Source organism: Pteropus medius, unplaced genomic scaffold, assembly GCF_902729225.1.
Source record: "Pteropus medius unplaced genomic scaffold, Ma_sr-lr_union100, whole genome shotgun sequence".
NCBI classification, from domain to species: Eukaryota; Metazoa; Chordata; class Mammalia; order Chiroptera; family Pteropodidae; genus Pteropus; species Pteropus medius.
This window is the reverse complement of record NW_024342471.1, coordinates 20047994-20072076: the sequence shown is the minus strand read 5'-3', so window position 1 is coordinate 20072076 and position 24083 is coordinate 20047994. Positions and strand designations below refer to the sequence as shown.

Below are 24083 nucleotides of genomic sequence, written 5' to 3'. Positions count from 1 at the left end.
AGAGCGGGCTGGGGATGGTTCAGAGGCAGCCAGGTCGTGCAGAATCTTCTGCGTCTTGTTGAGGATGTTGGCTTTTTAATTTAAGTAAGATGTTTGCTGTTGGCGGCGGGGAGGGTGTTGAGCGGAGAAGCAATAAGATCTAACTTACAATTTTAAAGATCATTCTGGCCGCTGCATGAAGAGTGTGTGCAGGTGGGGGAAGCAGAGTGGGCAGGAAGGAGGCTACTGCACTAGTCCAGGCAGGAGATGAGTCACGTCAAGAGTCTGCTATCATGGCCCAAGTGGGCGGTGGGCCCAGTGAAAAGCCTAAGGCAGTGGTCCAGGCAAGCGATGAGCCATGTCAAGGGTCTACTGCCACCATCCAGGCAGGAGGTGGGTCCAATGAGCAGCCTACGACAACAGTCCGAGGCGGAGGTGATGGTAATGCAGACCAGATCGGTGGTCACAGGGCTGGTGAGAAGCAGTTGGATTCTGGGTAGATTTTGAATGTTGAGCCACCAGGACTCACTTGCTGCTTAGCTAGGTGTGGTGTGCGGTTTGCTTCTTTCCTGGGGTAGCCCCTGCCCTGAACTCGAAGGGAGGGGACTGGCACCTCCGCCTGCCTCTTCCTTCGCCGAAGCCTCCGCCCTGGACTCTGCTCTCGAGGCTTCTGCGGGTGGGGCCTGGGTCCTCACTTTTCTCTCAGAGCGAGATGGGACTTTGTGGACGGGCCTTTGTACCTTCATCGCTTCGGTTTTTCTTTTTTTGTGGCCTTTACAAGAAATGTCAAGATTCACAAAGAGAAAAGCAGAGGATTGCCTCTTTCTTCAAATCAATGCTTTGGCTTTTTTTTTTTTTATGGTACACATTCAGAAAATAATTTTTGTATTGAGTACTAATTTTTGTGTTCAATAATAATTTTTGCGTTGTACTCCATGGGAACTTTCACCATGAACTCTTGGGACAACAGAACTACTACTCCCTGGGAATGATCAGAATCCTGTGGACATTTTTTAATAGGGCCTGATTTCTTTTCTACTTTTTAATTTTATTTTGATTGCACACACACACACACAACACATTCGCACCTTAAAAATACAAATAGATATATTTGTTCTGATAGTTATGGTATAGTTTGGAGATTATTCTATATCAGTATAGAAAAAGCTTCCTTGGGTGCTCCAAGTGGTCTCCCAGGTTGAGTACTGTACAACTTTAGACACACCGTCCATGTTAACTGTCACCTGGTCCCTAGCATATTTATTTTTTTAGAACAGCATCGTATTCCATAATATACCGCTACGGACTTAACCAGTATTCTTCTGATGGGCCTTTAGGTTGTTTCCAAGCTTTGGCTATTTTTAAGAGCGGGACACTGACCAACCTGTGCTTAGTTTTTTCCACGCATCTGCCAGGATGCGCATAGGATAACCCACTCACTGTAGTGGAATTACAGCATCAAAGGGAATGAACGTTTGCAAATTTGAAAGATAACTACAAGATTGCCTACCAGAGATTTGGGCGTGCCTTATTGGGCATGCAGACTCTGCTGCTAGGTTTCCATCTTTCAGCCAGGTCAAGTTTTGCCTGAGTGGCGCCCACGTTCTGTCTTTCCCACGAGTCCCACATAGAGCAGAGGAAGGAGGCGTTCCTCCTGCAGTCAGACCTGGCTTCAAACCCCTGTTCTGCTGCTTGCTTGGCGGGCGGACCTCACATCTCTGAGGCTCAGTTTCCTCTTCTGTAAACGGCAGGTGAATATTTCATGGATCTTTACGAGGATGGAAAGGGGCAGACACGCAACGACCAATTGGGTAACGAATCACACCTTGCAATTATGATAAATACAACAAAGAGGACTGTTATTGGGAGTCCCTGCCTCGTCTGGGGAGCAAGGAAGGGCTTTCTTGGGCAATAATGTTTGAGCCACGCTCTGTGATATGACTAGGAATTAACTAGGACAAGGGTGGAGGGAGCAGGTGGAGGGAGGAGGGTTGTTTTTGAAAAAACCAGACGCAGGAAGGAATGTGGGAAGGGGGTGGGGCTGTGACGTGAGGCAGGGCCAGATGACGCAGGGCCTTGGAGCCAGTGGGCGCTGGGAGTGACCGATGGCCAACTGCAGTTTATGACAGGTCATTTTGGTGCAGGGCGGAAAATGGAGGGTGAGGCGTGAGGCGGGGATGCGGGAAACCCTTGAGGAGACACATAGCGGGAGTTCGGATGAGGGTGGGAATGATGGAGGAGGAAAGGGCGGCCGATCTGAGTGGGCTTAGGAAATGCACTTGACCGGACTCTGAGGTGGATCCAGTGTGGGGGATGAGGCAGCGGGAGGTATGGAGAATGAGGATTTTTAATGCCGTTATTAACACGTATGTGCTCATGAGGTGGGTGCGTAATGCTTATTGGGATGACCGAGATGAGAGAAAAATCATAGGCCAGTTTCCCTGGTGTGTGTGTGCGCGCGTGTGTGCGTGTGTGCGTGCGTGTGCGTGCACATATGTGTGAGGGACGGCAGTGGGGTCGGGGTGGCAGGTATGTTCTGTGACTTCTGTATCCAAAAATACAGACCGAATCTGGGGTCCATGTGTGTTTGTACAGATCATCCCCCACGTGCTATGTGGCAACAGGAACTGCCATGAAACACGCCCACAGGCTTTTCTCTTCTTTCAAAATGAAATCTTTGAGGATGATACCAATTTCCTAATATTCCAAATTCAACAACAACAAAAAATGCTACTTAACATTGTTAGAATTTGATTTTAGTAAAATTCGAAACAGTTCCTTTGGCTGGTTGCCATTTTGAAAATCAATCCCACATTTCAGATTTGGTGGCATCCCCACCCATCTGAGAGTGTTTAAAAAGCACTGAGCAGAGTCGATAGAGAAATTGTTTTCAAGGAAGCTTCATTTACAAGAGGTTTCATTTGCGGTGTTTATAACGGGGAAGTTTAAAATGACCTAAACACCCGACCATAGGGGTTAATTCAAACTGTGGTGTACGTGTAGGATGGACATGCCAGGACTGGAACCTGGGTGAGGATAGCGGGGCACAGTAGGGGTCAGGAAGTGGGGGACAGGAGGGAAAGAGTTAAGGCAGTACTTGTTTTCAGGGGCCCACCTTGCAGTGGCATGACCCCGAGAGGCAGTGCCTCCTTAAATCATTAAATCACACACCCAGGTTCCTCGCTCACCTTTTGCTGGCCTGAGCCCTGGACAATACAAGGCCGTCACTTGAGATTGTCTCATAAAAAGAGACTTAATGGTAAGAGGAAACAGTCATCCCGTATGGTTAAATGGGAGCAACACATGAAATAGAATCCCAAGTACGTTTATCCACACGCCCCAAAGAAAAATCTGGACGGACGGACGCTACAACGCTCGCTTATTCTGAGAGATGATTTTCTTTATCATTTCTACATTTTATATCATTTGTTTTTTCCTACAATCGATGAGCCCTGATTACTTTTATAACAAGATCAGGGAAGAGCGAGAACCAAAAAATGCTGGTGCCCTCGTCTCTGTGCTTCAGGACGAGGTGGGCAGAGCTTGCGTTCGGGGGCGGGAATGGGTCTGGTGCGCTTTCTCCTTGACGCTGGGTCTCTGGGATGTGGACCCCATGTTCGCCTCCGGGTTGCTTTTGCTGGGTTGGCGGGAAGGACCTGCCCGTCTGAAAAAGCATCGTTCAGTCTCGGGAGAGTCAACCTCTTCCTGGGTCAAGCATCAGTTGTGAGAGAGAGGAAGCAAATACGGCTTCATCGCTGGGATTCCCCCCCCGATGGCTTTCGAGTTGTAGGGTCACGAGCGAGGCACTTTCCGCTGCGGAGCCTCAGCTTCCTCATCCAGGAAAGGGGCCCCCCTGTTTTCTTGTGAGCATCGCTGTGCAGATTACAAGGGTGGGGGGCGACACTCCGTACGTGTGCATCGGCCCTTCTTCCTGGAACCTCGTCGGCAGCCTGGGAAATCAGCAGGAAACTTTCGCTCTCACGCCAGCCGCAGGAAGTGGAGCCTCTTTTGCTTCAGAGGCTGGCTGACCTTGAGCTTCTAGGTTGCACCAGCTGTCTGCTGGGGCTGGAAGGCGACCCTGCTTGCCTATGCCCCGGACAAGACCTGACCTTTGGAGAGAATCCTAGAGAAAGGCCTGGGGACCAAGGTCTCCCTGAAATAGGAATGACAGACCTTGAGGGCAGATCACGCCATCCCAAGACATCTAGTTGTATTTGCATGATCCAAATCACTTGTCCTTTTGTTTGTTCGTTTGAGAAGCGAGTAAACAGCTCTGTGCTCTTCTAACCGAACCTCTGCAGAGCTGGTGAGGTGCTTCCAGAGTGAGCACGCCGAGCAGTCGGGGTCCGGGCACCTCCTGCCACCTCCTGGGGGCGGGGGAGGTGGAGAGCAGAGTGTTCATTTCATGCAAGATGGCCAGGTCTCGTCACCCGGCCCCCCCATTCCCGCATGCCACGTTAGTGGCTGCTCGGCCCCCAGTGAAACTGGAATTAGTGCCTGGGTGTCACCCCACAGGAGGATGTGTCACGTTGGTTTTCACCTTGCGGGTCTTTCACATTCATTCATCGCCTTCCCATTCAGTTCTGTAATATCACCTCCGTGTACTGATTTGCATCATCCTCTGATCACATGGAAAATTCTCATTTCGTGGGTACCTACTGGGCGCTATGCTTTGGGGCCCTACAAATGTCATCTTCTTCAGTCTTCGACAGAGCCCTGGGGAGTGGGAGGTGATGTCCCTGTTTTATGTGAGCACATGGAAACTCAGAGGGGTGGGGGCACCGCTCCAAAGACACACAGCTATTAAGCAGAGCTTAATAGAGATTCAGGGATGTCTGACCATATGAGAAATATTTCCTTCTTTCTAGTAGACCACGCCTCTCTCCGGTGTTACCTGGGGAGGGGACATGTGCCAAGTTGAGGTGATGCCATCTGCTCACGTCATATCCGCTAGTCCAGCTCAACCAGGGCATGCTCTGGGACACAGAGAGCTCCTTCTCGAAGGAGAGGGTTTCTCTCTCAGGGGGTGACATTTTTTGTTTGTTTGGGTTGCTGTTGGCTGTTTCTTTCCTCCCGTCCATCTCTCATCTTTTCCCCGACCCCACGTCTCTCTAGTTCAACAGGAAGAACACTCTCGATCTTGTAATTTAGCACCTCTCGTGTTTCCTTTGAGGACCTGACTTTCTAGCCACAGGTCAGAGACCAGGGACATAGACAGGGTGTCAGTTAAGGTGGCAGGGGGCGGGGGGCGAGGACTTAGAGCCCATTGGCGGAAGTTCACATCCTGGCTCTGCCTTCTGCTAACGGCGTCGACTGGGACAAGTTGCCTGACCTTTGCAAGCCTCAGTTTTCTCATCTATAGAATGGGCCTGCCCCACGTAGAGTTGTGATACAGGTAAAACATTGGTACGGCGCTCGGCCTGCGGGACGTGTGCACTGAGCCGCTGCATCATTGGTGGTGGCGATCATTCTTTCGACTCGTTTATTGATCGCACTAAACAAAATGAGCAAGGTCCCCGGTGTCATGGACCTTGTGCTCAGGCGGGAGAGATACGAAGGACAGAAACAACTAACAAGAAAGTTTCCGGTGGTTATGAAGCAACTGTTCCAGCGGTGAAAGTTTCTCGTGCAATTCCTCGGAAGAAAGACCCCCCGATTTGTAGCATTTGCCGATTTCGTGGTGTAAATGACCCCACCTGTGGCTGATTTCAAGCTACTAAAGTGACGTTGCCTGGCCTTTAAAATACTTAAAAAGTTAACATTTGGTTCTTGCAACGCTGAAAGAGGCGGCTCCGGCACTGGGTGCATGTAAATAACCTGGTTCGGGACAGATCTGAACTCGACGTGCTCGGGAAACAGAAGGTTGGCTGGCATCGGTAGGGGCCTCGTGGAGTGGAGGCAGAAGAAGGTGGAGGCTGGGCTGTTGGAAGCCTCATCGACCATGGCACCCAGTTTCAGTTTTATTCTAAGGCTACAGGAAGTCTTTGGTGGGTTGTAAGCAAGGAAGCGTCTGAGTCCGATTTACATTTTTAAAACATCATTGGGCTGTCTGTGAAAGGCCAGCAAGAGACCACCAGTTGGAGGACAGAGGTGGTCACTGCAGGGCAAGGCAGTGGTGGCTCGGATTAGGTGTGCCAGCAGGGGACGGGCAGAAGTAGCTGGACTGAGGCAGAGCGACGGGGACGTGACAGATTCTACCTGCAGGTGTCCCTTGCGTGTTTACCGTGAATGCACTCAGCCTGCAATTTCTGCTCGTTTATCATCGGGACGGGGAGGGAACCTCAGACCATCGGGGGACACTATCCTATGTACTTTTCTTCTCCGTACTGTGTGATGGTCCCGTGTTTACCACTTCCTGATAAATCCAGGAGGCGAGATGAGGAAATATATTTATCTCGGGTCTAAATGCAAGGCAAAAACAACAAAAACAAAGTCTTTTCTCCACACCGGCCTTCCTCCTTTGATTTTTGTCACCGAGAACAGTCCCGTGTTCTTCAGTTTGCACGGGGGAGAAAGATAAGAGGCTCCGACTTGATTTCCATTTTCGCCCGAGGCCGCGTCTTGGGCGTATATTAGACACGTATGTAAATGTCGTGGGTGTCAGTCTGGCAGATTATGAAAAAGGCTGTCATCTGGCACTGCTCAACTCCCAGCCGGCCTCTTTGTGTAGTTTTTGGAAGGGTACGAGAGAACTCCATCGTTTTAGACTGGTGTTGTCCAATAGAACTTTTCTCGATGACGGAAACGTTCTGTGTCTGCCGTTCCATCGCGGTGGCCCCTCACTGTCTGCGGCTGGTGAGCGATCGAAACGTGGCTAGTGCAACCGAGAAACTGCATCTTCAATTTTGTTTACTTTTTGTATCATTTACTGTATCGGAAAGCACAGTTCTGGACCACGTGTCATCATCCATGGTCCCGGCACCTATGTTTTTTGGCAGTTAACTGACAATCCCACTGTAGTGCTGTGGAACATCGGGGAAGGGTGGGATCTGAGTTGTCACTTGTCATAGCCCCCCTCAATTTGCAGAGAACAGGACAGAGGCAAAGAAGGATTAAATGATTTGCCCAGCATTTCTCATTTCTCAGCTGGGGAATGACAAGACAGGAACCCAGCTTCTAATGCTCTGTTCAGTACGCTTCTTTCTTTCGTTATATATTTGTCAAAACCGATGTGAAACGTCACAAGTTTCCAGAAATACATTCTTCCTAACCTCGTGAGTAAATTTAAAGTCCTCTGATCACCTTCTCTCTCTTGATCTCCTCCTTCTCCCCTAGAAGTGATCATGGTGTGGTCGTTTTGGAGCGCATCCTTCTACACCTTTTCCTATTGCGTTTATGGGTGTCCAAATGGACGCAGTGAACACATTCGGCCTTTTAAAAAATGCGTTGTTATCACAATATCCATATTTTTCTACAAATTACTTGTCTCTTCCAACGGTATGCCTTAGATCTTTCTGGATCAGTTCAGAGAGCTCTACTTTTTAAAAAATTGCTGCCGTCTTTTCTAGTCAGGACGTGTCATACTGCTCGGAAGCCTATTGATATAAGTAATTGTTTAATATTCTATCTGTTTTAGTAAGCAAGTTTGTGTATGTCTTCTGCATGCACAATATTTCTTTGACGGTATATTCTGAGAAATGGAATTACTGAGTCATAGGAAATACGTATTTTTAATTTTAATAGCTGTTACTCTAATGCTCTCTAAAATAGTTATACCAGTTTATGTTCCTATCAGCTGCCTGACAGTGCCGGTGTCCGTAGAGTCTGCAGAAACACTTGATATTATCAAATATCTACATGTGTGCCAATCTAACAGGTGAAAAATGGCATCATCTCATGGTTGTCTAATTCACATTTTCCCGTTTACAAGTTGGTTCGAATATCTCTTCTGTGCTAATGGCTATTTGTTTTTCTGTGCATTGCTTGTTCAAATCTCTTGCTCATTTCTTCCGTTAGATAGTTTTAATCAATGAGTATGTGCCAGACTGTCTACCACACGCCCCAAATTATTCTAGGTGCTAGGGATTATGTGGCAAGTTAAATGAACAGAGATCCCAGCCCTCAAAGAGATGATAGTCTAGGTGTGGGGGAAAGACCAACAGAAGGAAAAGGAGATAGAGGACTCAGTTTGAAGTAGGATGGCCAGAGAATCTGGCCTTTGCTTATTCACTTGTAATTCTTTATATATTCTGAATACTGATCATTCGCCTGTTACATCTTTTCCAGTTTTTAATTTTCATTTAGATGGTGGTAGTTTTACCTTGCTCATTCTTTTTCAAAATTATAAAAGCAAACTTGTTCATTAGAACACAGTCATGTAAAAAGTAAAAGTTCTTTTTCTGATCTCCCCAGGCAATCACTGTTAAGAGCTCTGATTTGTCTCTTCGGATTATTTTCTATCCTCACTACCATGCAACACTCCCCACCAGCCCCCTGACTGCCAGTTAAGCACAGTTTCTGGCTGTTTCTCCATAAATGCAATTCTGATCTACCACATTCTTTGCTATGGCTGCTTAATATTCCATTTTAGAGAAGGTCCCTTGTAATTTATCAAAGCAGTCCCCTCCAGCTGGACACCAGGGTTGCTTCCAGTTTTCCATCCCTCCAGATGATACCACAATTCCGTGCTCTTTCTGCTGCCCAGGAGTTTCTCTGATCTTTTCGTTCGCCGGACCACAGCCGCCATGCCCTGCATGCCAGTGGTGCTATAATAATCTGACTTTGTTTTCTCCCTGCCGCCAGCTTCATGGCTACATGGAAAACAAGCCGCTCGGACTTCAGATCTTCATCGGGACGGCCGACGAGCGGATCCTGAAACCCCACGCCTTCTACCAGGTGCACCGGATCACGGGGAAAACCGTCACCACCACCAGCTACGAGAAGATCGTGGGCAACACCAAAGTCCTGGAGATACCGCTGGAGCCGAAAAACAATATGAGGGCGACGTAAGGGCCGGGGCTGAGGGTGCTGGGTCTCTAAGGGGCCGCGTGGCAGGGGCTTGGGCGAGGGGACCCGTGGAGTTGATGGGAGCAGTAACGCGTGGTGGTTCCTAACCTGTGATGGACCCAGAGCGGGTGTCTGTTTTGAAAATTTCTATTTTAAAAGTTCTATACCTAGATATTTTTCTATTGTGCAAGTTTGGGTTATATTGCTAGGGATGAGACTAAATTTATTTACGTTTAAAAAATTTATTTGACCTAAATAAAATTATTAAAGAACGATGCGGGTAGGTCAAAACTCACAAAGTAATTTGCATACGACTAAAATTTGGGAATCATTGTACCCGTGCGTCGGAGTTTAAAAAAAAAACAAAAACGTTTTATCGGAAAATAATCTCATGCTTATAGAAAACCTGCAAGAATCTTACAAAGAACTGCACACCGTTCATTCAGATTTGCCGATTGTTAACATTTTTCACATTTGCCTTATCACTCCGTTTCTCACCCTCCCTCTGTTTTTTTCTGGAACCGTTTGGGCGTTAGTCGCAGACATCATGCCTTTTGACGTTTAAATACCTCTGCGAGCATCTCCTAAGAACAAGAACGCATTCTTACATGACCACAGAGCATTTATCAAATTCAAGATGCTTGATGGTGATACACTTCTCTTATCTATTGACTAGCTCAGAAGCAACTTTTACCTGTTGCGTATTTTTTTTTCAGATACTTTTGAGAGTAGAAGAGTTGGCATGAAAAATATCTCCCTAGAGAAATAATTTCCACCGGGCAATTTCTCCACCTTGTGTGTTACCCCTCTCTTGGTATAAATTCTCGGCTGAAATACTTCTCAGTGTAGTACAGTTTTTTCCCTGTGTCTGGCTATGGAGTTATTCTGCTTAACTAACGAAAGCATTTTTGTGGGTGATCTTTCCTGCTCACTGAGACGCTTGGCTCTAAATGGGGTTTTCAACCTTCTGGCAGCATCGACTGTGCGGGGATCCTGAAGCTCAGAAATGCTGACATCGAGCTGCGGAAAGGAGAGACAGACATCGGCAGGAAGAACACACGGGTGAGGCTGGTTTTCCGGGTGCACATTCCGGAGCCCAGCGGAAGGATCGTCTCCTTGCAGACTGCGTCGAACCCCATCGAGTGCTGTAAGTGGAGCCCCGGGCCGGGTGGGATTCTGGAAAGCGGACTGTGCTGACCTCCCATCTTGGGCAGGGCACCCAGGAAGAATACTCACGACCCCCAGGGCCGACAGTTGGGCCCCAGACGACCAACGAGGCCAGAGCCAAAGCACATTTAAGGGTTTCCCTTTGGTTCTATTTACTCGTAGAGGGTTTTGTGGCCTCACAGGAAATTAAAAAATAATATGGCTAATGAGTAGCCTACAGCTTTGTTTAGAAGATTGGCAATGTATAAATGTCGTTCTAGCTTTAAAAAGGGTAGATGCAGTTGGAGTGAGTTCGCTGTACATCGTTTCCTCTTTTTCTTACCCTCCCCCTTTCCTTTCAATAAGAATAACAATAATATTACAGTGGCTCTTGCTTTCTGTAAAGCTGTGTCTCTGCTGGTCCCTGTGCTTTTAGCACTCAGCATGCGACAGCTCGTTGAATGTTCACAGCAGTCCTTGGGTGTCACGATGCTGGTTTTACAGAAGAGGAGGGGGAGAGAAGAGAGGTTGAGTAACACGACCAAAAAATGGCAGGGTTGGGATGTGAATAGGAGTTATGCTTCCCCCAGCACCCACAGCCCATCCCTGCACGTTTACTGAGCATGTCCTCGGTGTCTGGTGCTGTGCCGGACACCTGCAGATGAGCAAAGCGTTTTCTCTGTCCTCTGACATTCGAGGAGAAAGACCCAACAGCAGGCCACTGAGGGAAGACAAGTATTGAAAAACAGCACCTTAGAGTCTGGCGGAAACAGAGATACGCAAACAAATAGGCAGAAGGTTTTCAGAATCCAGTACGTGGTGGCCAAGATCTGCCATTTGGTTCATTTCTCCCAGGCTTCAAAAGAAGCAGCTGCTTTGAGCTCATTCTTAGGTACTTCTCTCAAGTTATGTTGTTGGTTTTGCAATCAGATGGGACAAAGCTTATTGTCTGCTCAGTTTTTGAGAGTTCAGAAATCATTTTTGAAAGCGTAAAGAAGAAAGTAAGCATTGTTCCAGAAATACAAGCCGTTTATGTTATTTTCTTAGTCTCTTTCTTCTAAGCATGTTTTTTTTATGTTGTTACAATCATGTTCTATATTCAATTATGTTTCAGAATTGTTTTTCCCTTTTACCAGACATTTGGCCATAACTAGGTATCACAAAATCAGTTGCCTACAGAGGTTGGGGAGGTTGTGAAAATGAATGAAGCAGGCTGGGCGCGTAGCAGTGGGGAGCGGTGGAGAGAAGGGACCAGGGTGACACATTCCCCATCTAACTGGGCCCTTGCGACTCAATTCCAGCCAGTATTTCTATGTGGGAATGGAGACTCGGTGCGGCCACATTTTCTGACTTTTTAAGATAGAGTCTCCTGATTAATAAAAAGCAGCAACAAATTCAAAATACTCTGTGGATCAGATAAAATTTGCACATGGTTTTGATTAATCAGAGGTAGTCTTAATCAGACACTAATGAGTAAAGGCAAAGCATGAATATTTTAAGTAGAAAGGCTTGAGAAAGACTGGCCCTCGGGATTGGAAGCCAACAGGGAGAGAGGGTGCATGCACCCTCTTTGGGAGAGAAGCTGGAACTTGCTCCTCGTTGGTATTTGGAAAAAGACGAAGGAGCTTCTGATTCCTTCCAGCCTTGTGGGTCGAAATGTGAATCAGGCTGAATGTGATGTTCGTGCTCTGAAGTTGGAAGAGCAAGACCCATCGGCAGGCCACAAGGGAAAACACATGTTGAAAAACAGCATCTCAGAAACATTGGAATTCCCCTTCTCTACCCAATAGACCCCATCCCCGACCCCCAAATGCTAGTCACGGTGGCTGCCCCACCCGGGGCTTGGTTTTGAGCACCTCAGGATGTTTTGGGAGGGAAACTAGGGCTCTTCCTCTGTGATTTGGGGGGGATTGTGAGAAGATAAGGTCTCTCCTTTCTGGCAAGTGATTCACTCTCCAGGATGAGGCTGTGGTTTGTAGCAAGGTAGGGGATAAGAGGCCTTCGGAGGGACCATGTGCAGGAGCCCTCGTTCCCTGTCATCTTCAGGCCCCTCGAGTCAACTTATCTCATGTCAATCTGAGACTTTAAGAATCATCACTGAACAGCATGCACCTCCAGCAGGATCTCCTGGGTGTTATAAAGTTGTTTGAACCTTGAACATACTTTTTTTTTTTCTTTTTCTTTTTTCTTTTTTTTAAGAAAGCATTTGGCTGATTCAACTGCCTTGTTTTGAGAGATAAGGAAACCGAGACTTTCTTGGTAAAGTGATTCACTCATTTTTACTCGGTAGGTTGCAGAGCCACTCTCCAGCTTTCTAGTTCTGTGAAATCCCTACTTCTTTTGGTTTCTGTAACACCACTATTTCTTGCAATACCAAATAGAGCTACCAGTTGGCTGCTCTCCCCCTTACCCAGAATCTTCTGTCATTTTTATTTCCTTCTTTGTTCTAATTTCCTAGACCAGTGCCTGGTAGTTCCATAAATATTTATTGACTAATTGGTTTACTGTATGATCCTTAGGGAGCTATTCAATAAATATATATCGACCATTGTTCTATAGCATGTATTGACACAATATGCGTACAAAATATTTATTGACTAATTGACTTAGTATATAGCCCTCGGGGAGGATGAGTCGGTAACACTCCGTGGGCTGGTACTTATTTGCAAGGCTGACTTATTTACTTTGGAAGTGCCTTTTATGTAAGTCTCAGGGATCAAGGGTAAGTTCTCCGATTCCAGTAGAAAAAGCTGGAGCAAACTACTGGGGGTCACTCTCTAGAAGGTAGACTTATTCACTGAGAACACAGATGCTTTATGTGCATTGACGGGCCAGCGTGCCGGAAGTCAGACCTCCCCTTTGCACGGACAGGCCCCTCCTATGGCTCTAGTTTTCTGTCCACTAGAGCTTCAGTCTTGCCAAAGAGATACTCTTAGTCCTCTCCCTTAATCTCAGCAGAGACTACTTGGAACCTTCTCCGATCTTCCAAGCTCTAGATGCCGCCCCACCCGCCTCCCACTCCAGGCAGATAACCTTGCCTCCCACTTCCCTGAGAACATGGGAGAGGTCAGAAGGGCACACCCTCGTCTTCAGCAACAAGCCTATCCATGGACCGCAGCTGCGGGCCTGTCCTCATCCGGTCCCCTTGCAAAGGGACAGTCCTCCGTGCCCCCTGGGCTCCTCTGTGCTCTCAGCTTCAAGTCCACCTTCCCTGCGGTGGTCGAGACCTCGCCTCGCTCTTGTGTGTGTTTCCCGGGGCTGGCGAGCCCATTGCTACCCACCGGGAGGTTCAAAACGACAGAAATTTGTTCTCTCACAGACCTGGAGGCCAGAAGTATGGAGTCAATGTGTTGGCAGGGTTGGTTCTTTCCAGAGGCTCCTGGGGGAATTTGTTCCAGGCCAGTCTCCTGATCTCTGGCGGTGGCCAGCAATCCTTGGCATTCCTGGTCTTGAAGACACGTCACTCAGTCTCCGCCTCTGTGTTCCCATGGCCTTCTCCGTGTGTCCTTTTCTGTCTCTCCCAAGGATGCTCTAGTTGGATTTAGGACCCACCGTAATCCAACTAGGTTTCCTCCCCATCCTTACCTTGTTTACACCTTCGAAGACCCTGTTTATAAATGAGATCACATTCGGGGGTTCTGGGTGGACGGAAAGGTTTGGCGGGGGCTCTCCATCCACTCCACCTCCTTCCTCGCCTGCGCCTCGCGACTTCACTTTCCTCTCGTCTGTCAGTCCCCAAATCCATGGAGATCTCTCTCTCTCTCTCTCTGACGTCTAGGCTTTCACCCGTGCTGTTGCCTCCATCCAGGGCACTGGTTCTCAAACTCGGCTGCACGTTGGGATCACTTGAGGAGTTATGAAAAGAAGTATGATGCCGAATCCAACCAAATTTGATGGATTGGTCCGTCTGGGCATGGAGACTTTCAGAGGTCCCCCAGGGATTCGGACGTGCAGCCAAGTTTAAGGCTTGCCGACCTCGCCGCCACCATCTGCCCCGCCCCTCCTTCCATCCCTACATAGATGGCGCTGACCCTGCAGGACCCGGGATCCCCTCTCTATGCTCTGACAAGCCAGTTTACTTGTCAGTCTCTCCTGTGTCAGGGTAGGGACCAGCAGGTGTTAGCCAGGGCCTGACACATAGCAACTGTCTCTAGAATGCTTGTTTAAAAAAAAATGAAAGCATGCAAACAAGCACCTCCGGTCCGCCTCTGGGAGAGAAAGGCAGGGATGAGATAGAACAGAGTCGTCCATAGGTGCAGATGCCTTGTCCCCTGAGGACCTTCCCGTGGGGTTTGTCTCTGCCCTGCAAAGGGGCCTCTCCATTCACCGCATTCAGAAAACGCCTAAAGCAATTTCCCGATAAACCGTGCCCACTGAGAGCACAGCATATGTATTCACTTTGCTGGTTTTGCAGAAATTGGGGGTTGGGTCTGGGGCGTGGAACAGAATATGGGTTTCTCACGTGCTCTTTCTAATCTCTTGGCGTAAATGTTTTACTGAGAGATAATTATGATACGGTAACTTGCACAGGCTGTAGGTCTTCATTCAGTTCAGTGGTTTTGGACAAATGTATGTAGCTGTGTAAATACCACTCAAAACAAGACACGGAGCATTTCCTTCATCCCTGAAAGGCCCCTCGCACCCTTCGGTCCGTGTCTCCTCCCCAGTCCCCCCACACGCAGGCCACCGCTGTTCTGATCTCTATCACCATAGATTAGCTCTCCCTCTCCTAGAACTTCTTATAATGGAAGTTCATATTATGCAGAATGTGATCTCTCGTGTCCGCTGCTTTGCTTATTAGCCCGACGTCTTGCGATCCGTCGCTGTCATCACGTGACTTGGTAGTTCTTTTCCTTTTACTGCTGAATGGTGTCTGATCACATGACTATAACGATTGTGTATTTACCATTGATAGACATTTGGGTTGTTCCTGGGGTTTGAGTTTTACGGCTAAGGCTGCTGTAGACAGTCTGCTTCAAGGCCTTTTGTGGAGGAATACTTTCATTTCTCTTGGGTAAATGCCTAGGATGAGATTGCTGGGTCAGAGGGTGAGGACGTTTTTCAGTTTTTGTATTTTTACTCCATAGAAGAGTGTATGAGGGTTCCACTGACGCCATGTCCTCACCAATATTTGGTCCGGGTCGTCTTTTTAATTGCAGCCATTCTCCTGAGTGTAAAAAGGTAGCTCATTGTGCTTAATTAGCATGATTGGCATTTCCCAAATGATTAATGGCTCTGAGATGTGATTCATGCATTTGTTGACTCTGTCTTCTCTGGAGAAGTGTGTTGAACGTTTTTGCCCATTTTCTGTTGGGTTACTCATATTTTCATTGTTAATATGCAGTAGTTCTTTATGTATTCTGGACGTGAGTCCTTTGTCAGATATATGTGTTATGAACATTTCCCCCTGGTCTGTGGGTTGCCTGTTAATTTTCTTAATTGCGTCTTATGAGCATCGGTATTTTAGTTTGATGAAGTCTCCATCATCTTCTTTTCTCTTGAGGTTAGTGCTCTTTGCATTTCCTCCCCAAATCTCCCTCTTTCCGAAGGTAGCAAAGATATTCTCTTATGTTTTCTTCCGGAAGCTTTTTGATTCTGGCTGTTAGGTTTAGGGATACGACCCATCTCAGATTAATTCTTTGCGCACGGCACGAGGTAGGGCCGAGGTCCACTGTTTTCCACGGAGAAATTCCGTTGATTCCTGTACCTTTTTCTGAAAGCAAGAGCTTAGAAAACCTAACCCTCTGTTCCTCCCTCACCTTCTTTGCTGTATTCCTTCACCTCGCTCCCCTAGGGCTGCTCTGTGAGAATCCTTGGCCTGAGTGAGACCAGACCGCCATCTTGGCTGCACTTTGCTCCGTGAATCAGAGATGCCAGTCTTGTCCATCGGCCCCCGCCAGGAGCCAAATGACCCATGTCATTCTTATGGGCTCCTTAACGTTCGCTCTTTCCATTAAAACTCTATCTGGAGTGCATTATAAGCTGTTCTGGACACTGGGTATGCAGCAGAGACCAAAACAAAGTCCTAGCACTCATGGAGATCACATTCTAGTGGGGAAAACCCACACACAATAAGCAAGCAGAGGTCATTTCAAACAGAGCTGAGCATCATGATGAAAATGACAAGGACCGTGTGCTGGTGCCTGGGGCGGGGAGTGGGGAGCGGCAGCCTGAGTCGTGCCGACCAGGGAAGACCCGTCTGAAGACATAGTATCTTAGCCTGGACCTGAGTGACGGGCGAGTGTGGCCCAGCTGGCGCGTAGAGCAAGTGCAAAGGCCCTGAGGCAGGCACAAGGGGCCAGGGAAGCTGCCAGGGGTTAAAAAGTGAGGCCTGAGAGGAAGCTGGAGACTTTGGGTTTTATTCTAAGTGACATGGAAAGGCTTGAATTCTAAGTAGGGGACTGACCGGATGCGATTTATATTCTAAAACTTATTTAGCACAGTGCCTGGCGCACGGTAGATGCTAATAAATACTCGAAGGCCAAATGAAGGCAGAAAGGGGACGGGAGGGACAGAACAGGGAAGAGCTAAAGGAAAACGAACAGCTGTCAATCACCCAGGGTGTGTCAAGCGCTCTCTGTGTGGCTGCCGAGTCATTGTAAGAACACTGTGAACTTGGTGGCTGTTCCCATTTAATAGATGGGAAAACTGAAGCACAGAGAAGGCAAGTAACTGGCCTCGGTCACACAAGTAGTAAGAAGTCGTAAGGAGCCAAGGTAGCTGCGACATCCACATCCTGCTGGACCTCAGGACACCAAGGTTAAGCTACATCATGAGTAACAGATTAATGTGGGCTGGAACCCCAAAGGGTGGCATCATTTCCTGTAAACCGGAAACCAGCTCAGCATCCCTTGGAGGGCCACAGAGCGATAGTGTCTCCCTCGAGAACCTGTAGCAGTGAGTCTTGGGGGAAAGTTGGGCGTTGGGCAGAGGGCAGGTAGGCCAGGCCTTTGTCACCCCTTGTTCTCCAAGGTGGCTTTTAAACACTAAGAAGCCACATTTCAGAAAGAGCAGACGCCAACATGATGGGGAGAAGCAATGTAGGGTGCTGGTTAGTAGCCGTAGGCCTGGGTTTGAATCCTGCCTCTGTCACTTCCTAGCTGTCCAGTCCTCTGTGCCTCAGTTTCCTTGTCTATAAAGTGGGTTTATAATAGTGCCTGTCTCATCACAATAGCATAACTCCAGTGCCTCTGGTGCGGTGTGTCTCATACTTTCCTGCTTGCGACGCTCCTTGTAGCTCTGCAAGGCACACCTTACATTCCTCTGGCTGCCACTCTGTCACTGCCGAGGGACCACAGCCCAGACTGCAATAGGCAGGTGTGGGATTTAACAAACACTAATTGTTTCAGGTGAGCTGGCAGCCAGCAGCACACCCTGCTGTTAACAAGGAACCTAGAAGGCCATCTGGGCCATGTCATGGGTGAGCCAGCTGGTGATGGCAGGAAAGTTGGGTTTAGGGGATCCCAGGATTGGGGTGGCTTCTCTGCTGATTGATTTGGTTACCTACCCCTGTGGTTACGGCGCTTTCCTGAGCTAGTTATGCAGGGGCATGGAAGGCAAAGCTACCCTTTATTGAAGATCTGCGGTGTGTTCAGCTGTCACATATATTAACTACTTCCATCCTCATCATAGTCTCAGAAGATTCATCTTAAAGACTCCATTCATTCATTCATTCATTCATTCAGAAATATTTATGGAGCATCAACTTGTGCCAGTGAGCGTTTGAGGCATGAAATGCTACCTTCTCAGAGCTTATGTTCTAGCGGATAGAGGTTAGAAGGGTTAAATGATTTGCTACGATCACATAACTGGAAAGGGACAGGCAGAAAGCTGGGGGGTTAAAGCTGTGTCCTGTTCTCTGTCCGGGCTGCCTGGGTCCCCTAGTGACCTGGGAACTCATCAGTCAAATGGGGATATGTGGAGCCCTCTGGACAGGCCTTGTGATATGGAGATCTGTGGGAATATTCTGATGAGGATGCCTGTTAGCACATTGGAATGGTGTAGTAATTCCCTGGACAGGAGAGAAAAATAATAGCTCCGGCTAGGGACCTGGTGCAGTCTGGATTGTGTGAGGCGATAGGCCAGATAGGCCAGTGAGGCCCCGTGAAGTTCAGAGCTAGCAGGTGGTCTTATGCACCACAGACCCCATGCATTCGTGCACCCTGCACCCCGCTCCCGTGGTATACATGTTGACGGGTCCCTCCCAGAGGTGAACCCCATGCTCAGGGAGAATTGGTTCCTCTGTCCCACCCTCCCACATCCAGAGTTGACCCAGAAATGGCCAGGGCGGTGGCTGAGGGGCCTAATTGGCCTGTCTGCTGGCCCTACTCGTGGCCCCTCCCAGGCGAGGCCTGAGTCAGCACCATGTTCTGGGCCAAGCCAGGCTCACAGCCAAGGACAGGGGCCTGATGAAGAGACAAGATGGGTTTACAGCAGCTGGAGTGCTGCGGCCAGGGGTGGTCAGTGCTCAAGCCAGAAAGCGACTGACAGGAGGACCCTTCTTACCTGGCCTGGCCGGTGTTTCCCACTGGGTCCTTCTCTGTTTTACTAAAAAGCATCCCCTTTGGAGAGTAGGATCCCAGAGTCTGGGTTCAAATCCGCCTGTTGGCCTGACTTAGCTCTGAGCTCTCTCAGACATGTCCCTTCTCTGGGAAGTTCAGTGCCCTCAGCTCTAAAATGAGAATAATTCCTGCTTTGTGGCCTTTAGAAGTTTAGCAATAAAAATAAACACAACTAACAATCATTGAGCCCTGACAAGGTGCCACGCATGTCCCACGTATGAGCTCATTTAATCTGCAAACAACCCTGTGAGGCTGGAACTCTGATTATTCCCATTTTACAGATGAGAAAACAGGCACAGAGATTAAAGGACTTGCCCAAGGTCCCTAAGCGTGGATGTCATCAAGCTCGTCTTTGAACTTGGGTCCTTACACAGCAGCATTCATACCTGTACCTGCCACCCTACATTGCCTCATCTTGTGTGTGTTTTATCATCTATATAAACAAAAAGGTATCTGTGAGGTGCCTAGAATCCAAGGCACTCTCTATGGCAGCTGTAATTATTCGCTATTATTGGCAGAACCCACCCACTCTGCACAAATGAACTCCCCCGACGAGCCTCTCCCGCCTCTCTCCTATGACTGGACAAACTGCAGACAGTCAGGCCGTGATGTCCCATTTCCAGGCCGACTCAGGCCAACCTGGGGGACCCCGCACCAGTGTATTCTCCCTGTTGAGCCTTTGTAGCCCTGTTCCCCACCAGCCGCTGTTGCTGGTCAGAGCAAACACCCAAACCAGTTAAATCAACAGCGCCCTGTTGATTCAGAGCTCATAAAACACAGGAGCCTCAAGTCGCTTTATGATGTGCCAGAATCCGGGGGCAGAAGGGAAGCCTGGGGAAATCTCTTGGCGAGGGCCACCTCACAACTCAAGCTGGAGCGAAGGTCTAGGCTTCTCCACAGGCGAGGCCCACGATGGCTTTAAAACACAGCCCCTGGGTATGTGGTGTGGATGGCCCAGAATCTCTGATGGTTGAAAAGCTGATCTGGGGGTCCGTGGGAGCTGGTGGAGGTGCAGGCTGGGAGGCCCAGTGGCTTTCTGAGATCTCTCCCATAGGTGCTGGGTGCTATCACCCCAGTCAGCAGCCATTGGTGTTAGAGGTTGCATCAGAGAGACAGAAGGGAACTGGACCCCAGGAGGATAATTTTAGTTGCTGTTTGCCTCTCTTCAGTTCCTCTTTCAGAGGCTAATTGGGTTCGTTTGCTTTGCCTCTGGGCTCTCTGAGGATGCCAGGGCCTCCCCTGGAGGAGGTCCCCTTGTCCTCAGGTAGCCTTTTAAGTGTGGAACTTGGCTGTCAAACAAATGTGGGTAACAACTCACCTGGAAAGATTGTTCAAATGCAAATGTCCAGCTTCCTCTAAAAGTTTCAAGAGCAGTGGGTCAGGGGTATGTATGGCCTGGGTGTCTGCATTTTCATTAAGCGCCTCCCCCAACCAGGGGACCTCACGCTGAGAAATGCTGGCAATCGGGCTCAAGAAACCTGGGTTAGGGTTTGGGATCCGCCACAGACAACAGTGACGAGAGCAGTAGTATGTAGACGTGTGGATGTGGTCAGCACACATCTGCTGAAGTATATAAGACAATAACACTTAGCCGGTGCTCAAGAAACCCACAGCTTTCAGTCTGGTTAAACTTTCTGCCTTATTGATTGATCCAAACACGCTTTCTGTGAATTCTCCCATTTAATTCTCACCAGTACTGGTGAGATGGGTCCATGAACAGCCCCATTTTTCAGATGAGAAAACTGAGGTTTAGAACTGGGAAGCCCTGCCCAGGGATCCCCTTGTGGGAGACTGGAGTGGAACAGAGGTTTGTCTGGTGTGACGGCTTCACCCGGTCAGGAGCTGCCCCCCGAAGAAGCTGAGTTCTGAGTGTCTGTTTTTCTGCCTGTAAAATGGCAATCATCGTGTTTTCCTTGATTATCCACTAGGGCTGTGGTTTAAGGCTTCAGAAAGATAACAAATGAGAAAACATTTTGAAAATGACCGAGCAAGAAAGAAAGAGGCTTTTGGAAATTATTGGTAGTGGAGACTGGTTTCTTGAACGGTTACTGTGTGCTAGGCACCGGCTATGTGTTTTTGTCTTATGTTAGATGTATATATTTTTAATTGTGGTAAACACACATAACACAAAATTCACCATTTTAAAGTATACAATTCAGTGGCATTTGGCACATTCATTAGTACAATGTCGTGTAGCTGCCACCACTTTCTAGTTTCGGAACTTTTTCATCATCCCAAAAGGAAACCCCAGACCCCTTAGCAGACACTCCCCAGACCCATCCACGTTCTGTCTCACTGGATTCACCTGTTCTGAACACTTCATAGAAAGGGGATCACATAACACTTGTCCTTTTGTGTCTGGCTCCTGCTGCTTGGCATAATGTTTTGGGGGTTCATCCACGTTGTAGCATGAATCAGTACTTCATTCTTTTCGTTGGCTGAGTGGTATTTCTGTAATATGATAGACCACATTTGGTTTATCCATTCATCCATTGATGGATATCTGGGTTATTGATATTAGATGTTTTACCGCATATATGCTGACCATGTCCAAGTGCTTAATGCAGAGGGCAGGGACTGTTCGGATTTTATTATTATTTTTTTGTATGATTATTTTATCCTCATTCTCAAAAAATATTTTGTCTGGCTCCACAATTGATAATTATTTTCCTTAAGCACAATGAAAATATTATTCCACCATGTTTTGCCTTCTATTATTACTTTTTTAAAAAAATTAAAGTATAGTTGGCAATATATAATAATATAAATAACACTAAATTAGCTACAGGTTTACAACATAGCGATCTGACATTTATTGTCCTCACTGTGTGATCAGTGCAGTTAGTCTAGTAACCATCTGTCACCATACAAAATTATTGCAATATTGACTATTTTTTGTATGCTGTACATTATACTCCTGTACCTCTAGTGTATGTGTGTGGCTGGAGGTTTTTACCTCTTATTCCGCTTCACCCCTTCCCCCACCCCAGCCTGTTAGGATTTTACAGAGGAGGCATCCGTGACTCAGAGAGGTGAAGCTACTTGCCCAGGGTCACACACCAGGGAGGTGGCAGAGGTAGGACTTGAAACTATGGCTTTCTAACCCCAGAGCCCAAACAGCAGTAAACCGAGAAGGCTCCTGTGGCTTCTGAGGTCCTGTCTTATGCTGCTGAGACAGCACCTCAGATAAAACCTGCGGTGACTCATTGGAATCATTAAGGATTTAAAAAAAAAAAAGAAATTGTGCTGGGGTCCTCTGCTCAGACCATTGAAGTCAGAATCTCTAGAACAGTGGTTCTCAACCAGGGATGATGTTGGCTGCCTCCTCCCCAGGGGAGGCAATTTCGGCTGTCCACAGGGAGGGGATGCTACTGGCATCCAATGAGTAGAAGCCTGTTCCACACCTCACAGTGCACAGGACAACCCCGCAACGCAGCATGACCCAGCCCAAATGTCAGTAGTGACCAGGTTGAAAAACCCTGCTCTAGACTTAGGGCCTGGGGGAAGTCATCATGTTTTAAACTCCCCAGCTGATTCTCATGCGCAGCCAGAGCTAAGCAGTGCTTCTCCAACTACTGAGAATCCGCTGGATTCCTTGTTAAGATGCAGATTTGGGTTTAACAGGTCGAGGGTGGGGGCGGGGTTAGGTTCTGCATTTCTAACCAGCTCCCAGGGGTGCTACCATTCCCGGTAAGACTGGAGTACGGGGAAAAGCGTGCAGGAAGCTTGGCTGGACTCTCATTGTTCTCTTTAAATTTTCATTAAAAAAGATAGTTTTCCTTAAGTAAGGAGAAGGGGTGGGAAACGCAGATTTGGCAAAGAAAGAGTCAACTGGTTGCTTAAAACTGTGAGGCTTTGACGGGAGGTTGCTTTAGGAAATAGACAAGTTGTGTTCACAGCAGTGCACAGTGATTCACAGAGTGGCTGGCCAGGCCAGACTCCAGGCCGGCAGGGAGAGCTCACGGCCACGTCCAGCCCCTGGCCTGGCTGGCTGTGAGCCCTTGGCCAGCTTGACCAGTAGCGATGACTCAGGCTTTCCACCTGTGAAAAGGGACAGATGGCTCTTACCGCCTCCCCACCCATCCCTGGGTCCACGTGCCCCCAGCTGCCCCCCAAACTCATCAAAGGCAGAGCTTAAAAGCCAGGACCTGCTTTTCCAGGCGATGTGGCTGCTGTTTTCACTGGTAATACACCTCCATTTGTAGGAGCTCAATTAGGAAGTCACACAAAACTCCTGTATTGAAAGAAAGGTTTAATAACCCAGCCCGTGTGGGAGAAATTAGCTTCTGTGGACAGGCAGCCCCCGGGAACAGCGCTGGCTGGCTGGTCCCTGAGAACAGGATGCCCAGGCGGAGCGAGGATGGGGAGACTGTCAGGGGATTGTTGTGAGTTGTCGGGTTGCACTTTCAAAGTGAAATGTCTGGGAGCGTCTGGCTGGTCCACAACAGACTCCTCAGATGTCGCCAAGTGCAAGGTTGCTCCCGAAAGAGCTGGTTTCAACGTGGCTCCAGGGCGGATGGAGGGGGGTGCTCGCCACCTGGAGGCCCAGGCCGGCCAGGAGGGAAGGGCTAGGTTCGGACCTCGGGCCCCACACGGCTGCTGCCCCAGCTCCGGATGGGGAGGTCCGCAGGCCCCTGGCACAGGAAGGGCTGGCCCTGCGCCCAGTTCTTGGGCTCCGGGAGGAACGCCAGGGGCTCAGGCTGACTCACCGAGGGGAGGGCCGGCCTCTTCAGCCCACGCTGCCAGGGCCGGGAGGCCCGAGCAGATGGGTCCCTCATGCTGGCTCGGACCCGTTTCTCACCCTGCCCAGAAAAGGAGGCTGGAGAGGGTCTCCATTCTTTCCTGCAGGAAAGATGGCTGGCTGGAGTGGCTGAGGGATGGGGCTCCAGAGCTGGACAGACCAGCTTTTGAAGGTTCACGTTTAAGCCTCACCACCTACCCTTGGCCAGATGGTGACCTTGACTTCTCTTAGCTTTAATTTTCTCCTCAGTCGAATGTGAATAATTTTAATACTTCCTTCCTTAGAAGCTTGCTGTGAGCATTTAGGTCTATCACTGCAGTTAACGCTCAGCATACGCCTGCCCATTCTCCATCTTTCACTGTGGTGGATAGAGGTGAAGATGCAGATATATAGGGACATTGAGAAATGTATGGATATGCGTGTCAAGATATATTCGGATATATCCATATCCGCCCCCATCCACCCGTCCATCTGTCCATCCATCCCAAGCTCCTCCTAGTAAACCCTGGGCACTGTTCTTGGCCCTGTTCCAGCGGTACTCAAAGCAAAGCCCCTCCCTCCTGGGGCTTATATTCTACTTGGGGTAGAGAGAGACCTGAACCAGTAAAGTTCCGTGGAGCATATCTGAAAGTGGAAAGTTCTTTGCCGAAAAGCAAAGCAGGGTAAAGCAGCCTAAAGGAAAGAGAGGGAGAGAGACACTGAAGGACAGA

At 48.5% G+C, this 24083-nt stretch overlaps 1 protein-coding gene across 10 annotated transcripts in view; it reads left to right on the top strand.

Moving 5' to 3' along the window:
• The window catches only part of NFATC2 (nuclear factor of activated T cells 2), a 143513-nt gene that overhangs the window by 61196 nt on the left and 58234 nt on the right, over positions 1-24083 (top strand). For all 10 annotated transcript variants that reach the window (XM_039864636.1, XM_039864637.1, XM_039864630.1 and 7 more), the window contains exons 4-5: positions 8722-8924; positions 9900-10072. In XM_039864636.1, coding sequence (XP_039720570.1) covers positions 8722-8924; positions 9900-10072 — 376 coding nt within the window. The remainder of the gene's footprint in view (positions 1-8721; positions 8925-9899; positions 10073-24083) is intronic.